The 5,378-nt window shown below is 49.9% G+C and overlaps 1 protein-coding gene across 1 annotated transcript in view; it reads right to left on the bottom strand.

Moving 5' to 3' along the window:
• The window catches only part of LOC104981581 (thioredoxin reductase 3-like), a 24,773-nt gene extending 24,423 nt beyond the window's left edge, over positions 1-350 (bottom strand). Inside the window, exon 1 of the mRNA XM_010830760.1 lies at positions 271-350. Within this exon, the coding sequence (XP_010829062.1) occupies positions 271-350 (80 nt within the window). The remainder of the gene's footprint in view (positions 1-270) is intronic.
• Positions 351-5,378: the final 5,028 nt, after the last annotated feature.

Raw genomic sequence — 5,378 nt, 5'->3', positions numbered from 1 at the left:
CCTGGCGTGGAAAACGTCTGTGCCCGTGAGGGCGGCGGCGGCGGCGGCGGCGGCTGCGCCAGGACAGCGGTGTCGCTCCCGCACGGGCAGAACCTGCCCAGAAACCAGACACCGAGTTGGGGCGCCGAGTGGGAGTCGAAGGCCGGACCGCTCGCCCTGCTCCCGGCTCTGCCCCGCCCCCGGCTCCGCCCGTCCCGGGCGCTCGCCCACCCTCGCCACTGGCCCCGCCCTCTGCCCGCCCGTCCCCGGCGGTCGCCCAATCCCGGATACGCCCGCCCCCCGGCGCTCGCCCCACCCACGCCGCTGGCCCGCCCTCGGCTCCGCCCGTCCCCGGCGCTCGCCACACCCATACCGCTAGATCCGACGCTCGCCCGCCCCGACGCTCGTCCCGCCCCGACGCTCGCCCCACCCACGCCGCTGGTCCCGCCCCAGCCCCGCCCCACCCTCGGCGCATGCGAAGTAAACCACTGAGACACCGCAGTGCTGTACTCGCCCAGTCTTCATAAAGTGGCGGGTGTCAGGCTTCAGGGTCTTGTTAGCTCGATATGGTGCGCGCACCGCGGGATCGCCGGGTCTCCGTGTGGTCCCCAGGGGTGCCCCCCGTGAAGAGCTTCCTTCCACTCTTATTTCCATTCCACCAGCCCCCTCATGCCTCCTTTAGATACACGGTCTTCGGTGAGGTTGGATGTCTCAACCTTTTGGAAGGAGTGAATAAATAAAAACCATCTTTACAAAAGATGGCTATTTTTTTAAAGCTTATATCCCACAAAGCAAATAAAAATACTAGTGAAACCTAGACAGTGTATTAAAAAGCAGAGACATCACTTTGCCAACAAAGGCCAATAGTCAAAGCTATGGTTTTTCCAGTAGTCATGTATGGATGTGAGAGTTGGACCATAAAGAAGGTCGAGCACTAAAGAACTGATGTTTTCCAATTGAGGTGCTGGAGTAGGCTCTTGAGAGTCCCTTGGACTGCAAGGAGATCGATCAAACCAGTCAGTCCTAAAGTATATCAACTCTGAATATTCATTGGAAGGACTGATGCTGAAGCTGAGACTCCAATACTTTGGCCACCTGATGCAAAGAACTGACTCATTGGAAAAGACCCTGATGCTGGGAAAGATTGAAGGCGGGAGGAGAAGGGGACAACAGAGGATGAGACGGTTGGATGACATCACTGACTCAAAGGACATGAGTTTGAGCAAACTCTGGGGATAGTGAAGGACAGGGAAGCCTGGCATGCCGCAGTCAATGGGGTCACAAAGAGCCAAACACAACTTAGCAACTAAACAGCAACAACTGGGTTTCTATTAGCTACCTCATATAGCTACGACATTTTAAAATGAATTTCCTAGGTTGCTACCCCTCAGTCCCTATCGCAAGGAATTCTGGAGGCATTTTTTTTTTTAATCTTTGGTACTTTATTTTATTTTTTAAAAGTATTGTCATTATTTTGCTTTTTTTACTATAAATTTATTTAATTGGAGGCTAATTGGAGGCATTTCTAATAAAGGGACCCTAAGTTTCTTGGGCTCCAAAATCACTGCAGATGGTGACTGCAGCCATGAAATTAAAAGACACTTGCTCTTTGGAAGAAAAGCTATGACAAATCTAGACAGCATACTAAAAAGCAGAGACATGACTTTGCCAACAAAGGTCCGTCTAGTGAAAGTTACGGTTTTTCCAGTAGTCATGTAAGGATGTGAGAGTTGGACAATAAAGAAAGCTGAGTGCTGAAGAATTGATGCTTTTGAACTGTGGTGTTGAAGAAGACTCTTGAGAGTCTCTTGGACTGCAAGGAGATCCAACCAGTCAATCCTAAAGGAAATCGGTCCTGAATACTCATCGGAAGGACTGATGCTGAAGCTGAAACTCCAATACTTTGGCCACCTGATGCGAAGAGCTGACTCATTTGAAAAGACCCTGATGCTGGGAAAGATTGAAGGTGGGAGGAGAAGGGGATGACAGAGGATGAGATGGTTGGATGGCATCACCCACTCGATGGGCATGAGTTTGAGTAAACTCCCAGAGTTGGTAAAGGACAGGGAGGCCTGGTGTGCTGCAGTCCACGGGGTTGCAAAGAGTCGGACACAACTGAGCAACTGAACTGAACTGAAGTCATCTGTGCCAGAATGGGAATCCTATATGCATCATTTGGGTGGATGGGTGGAGGGATTCGGGGCTAACTTGCTCACCACAACTTACAGACCCCTGCGGCTGCAGGGTGAATGTATTAAACCCAAATAGAGACATTCAACCACAAGACCAGCAGGCACGCCTGGCCCCTCTCAGGGGTCATCTCCTGACGCCTGGCTCAGTGTGCTTCAGCCACTGCCTGCTCCTTGTATGGCAGACACACTCCTGTCTTAGGGTCTGTGCATTTTCTGTTTACTCAGCCTAGATGTTCCTCCTCATCCAGCAAATCTAACTTTCTCTAGGGGATGGTATGAGAGGGAGGCACCTGAGGTCCCCTCTCAGGCAGGCCAAGGTCAGTGCAGGTCTCCTGCTGACCCTTCATGCACAGCCCCTTGCAGATCCCTTCTCAGTGTCTCCCACCTTACTGTGGAATTGGCTTTATGTTGACAAATATGAGGGTAAGAAGGAGACAGGGCGCCCACAGCTTCAGCTTAGGTTTATCGTTCTCAGTACCCTTGTGCTAAGTTAGTTATCTCCTTGGCCCTGAGGACGCCTCTAACTTTCAGTTCAGTCGCTCAGTCGTGCCCGACTCTTTGCGACCCCATGGACTGCAGCACACCAGGCTTCCCTCTAACCTTAGTTTTCAAAATTTAAGACTTCCACAGTCAAGATTTTTTATTTTTACAATAAACCTTGTGGCTGGGATGGGCTTACTACCGTGTCCCTTCCTGTCCTCACCTCCAGCTTCTCCTGGGCTAGAGGGTGAATCACCGACAGGAAGGATAGGGGTAGCTGGTGTTTTCCTCTGCTCCTGGCCTGACATCTAGTTAACCCATCAGAGCTTCACTGGTGGGCCTTTCAGAACTGTGACACCGTTTTTAGGAAACTGTTTCAATTAAGGTCGGAAAAGCACAGGCAGCTTAGCTCTGAATCTCAGCCCCATTGCTTCCTAGGCGGTGGTCTGAGACAACAGTCATAGGAGGAGATTAACGTCAGCTCCTACCTCAAAGGGCCATTGTGAATTTAGGTGAGTCAGTACCCTCGTGGCTCAGGGGATTCAGCAACTGCCAATGGCCGCCAGTGCAGGAGAAGGGAAGTGAAGTGAAGTCGCTCAGTGGTGTCTGACTCTGCGACCCCGTGGACGGTAGCCTGCCAGGCTCCTCCGTCCTTGGGATTTTCCAGGCAATACTGTTGGAGTGGGTTGCCGTTTTCCTCTCCAATGCAGGAGATGCGGGTTCAATCCCTGGGGCAGGAAGATCCCCGGAGAGGACACAGTCCAGTGCTGCTGCCTGAAAATCCCCTGGACAGAGGAGCCTGGCGGGCTACCGTCCACGGGGTCGCCAAGAGTCAGACACGACTTAGCAACTAAACAAGAAATACACGTAAAGTGCTCAGGACAGCACCTGGTATGTGCTCAGCACACAACCGGTACCGTGTGTGATATCTCATTATTCACTCCTCCCAGCAGCCCCAGAAAGGAGAGGGTATTGTCTCCAATGGGTGAGACAACTAAGGACGGAGATGGGAACAGGATCTTCCCAGAGTCACATGGATGTGGGGAGGCTCGTGAGACGGACTCTGTTCCCCATCATCTCTTGCTAGAATCAGCACTGCATTTCCCTTCAATTCCCTTTATTATGTAAGCCAGCTGAAGTTGTGGTTTCTGTTACTTGCAATAAAAAGCATGTTAACAACTAAAACTAGTTCAGGAATATGATGTTAGGTGCAGAAAAATCCATGACTCACAATTTCTTAATGGAGTGTATATATTTATATTTTTTTTTCCATAAAACACCCTCCTTTGTCCTTGTTAACTCTTCAGTCCTTAAATTCTATTCATCCAAAGATTACTGTGGCCAAATCTACTTTCTTTTGTCAGTATCTGTATACATACCCTTTTCTATCCTTTATTTTCAACATATATCTGTCTTTTTCTTCCATATATGTCTCCTTGGGCAGGAAATAGCCTGATTAATTATCTCTTATCCCTTGTGAGTTCTTAATTAATTGAAGTCAGAGTCAAGGAATCAGATGACAGAGACAAGAAGATATTGATACAGAAAGTAGATTAGTGGTTGCCTCGGGCTGGGCAGTAGGGAAGAAGAAAGGGAGGCTTGAGGGGTGGAAGCTAAGGGTTATAGGATCTTTTTTGAGAATAAAAATGTTCTAAAATTGTGGTGCTGGTGGGACTTTCCTGCTGGTGCAATGGTTAAGAATCTGCCTGCCAACGCAGAGGACACGGATTTGATCCCTGATCCGGGAAGATCCCACAGGCCACAGAGCAACGGAGCCGCTGGTCCTCAGGCGAAGCCACCACAAGGGAAGCCTGGGCTCGCGACTAGAGAAACTGAGTGCAGCGAGGATGACCCAGTACCGCCAAGAAACAAAACAAAACTGTGCATGGATGCATAACTCCGTAAATATACTAAATGCCTGTGAGTTTCTACTTTAAATGGGTACATCGCATGGCATATGCATTATATCTTAAGTTGTTAAAGAAGATAGGAATAAATAAAACAAGAAAACAATTAGAAAACCAGAAAGAATGCTTAGAAGTCTGACATATACTGTTGTCAAACTCATTTATATATAAAATTTTTGCATATATATAAATAATAGAAAGGAAAATGAAGTGGCTCAGTCGTGTCTGACTCTTTGCAACCCCATGGACTGCAGCCTACCACACTTCTCCATCCATGGGATTTTCCAGGCAAGACTACTGGAGTGGGTTGCCATTTCCTTCTCCAGGGGATCTTCCCGACCCAGGGATAGAACCCAGTCTCCTGCATGGTAGGCAGACGCTTTACCATCTGAGCCACCAGGGAAGTCCCTATAAATAATAAAAGTATTGCATATATACAAATATTATATATCAGTTCAGTTCAGTCGCTCAGTCGTGTCCGACTCTTTGCAAGCCCATGGACTGTAGCCCGCCAGGCTCCTATGTCCATGGGATTCTCCAGGCAGGAATACTGAAGTGGGTTGCCATTCCCTCCTCTAGGGGATCTTCCCGACCCAGTGATCAAACCCACGACTCTGATGTCTCCTGACTTGGTGGGTGGGTTCTTTACCACTAGCGTGGCCGGGAAGCCCTGCAAAGAGGCCTTAATAAACAGAGCCAGGGAGGGCACGGTGGTGCATTCGCACAGGGGCCACGAGCTCGCCAAGAAAGAGGGAGGGGGTGGGGGCGGCTCCGGGGTCCCCTCTCATCGGCCGCAGAGCCTCCCGCCGAGAGCACGTGG

The sequence above is a fragment of the Bison bison genome, unplaced genomic scaffold, assembly GCF_000754665.1.
Source record: "Bison bison bison isolate TAMUID 2011002044 unplaced genomic scaffold, Bison_UMD1.0 scf7180017859153, whole genome shotgun sequence".
Lineage (NCBI taxonomy): Eukaryota > Metazoa > Chordata > Mammalia > Artiodactyla > Bovidae > Bison > Bison bison.
This window is presented reverse-complemented; position numbering and strand designations above follow the sequence as displayed.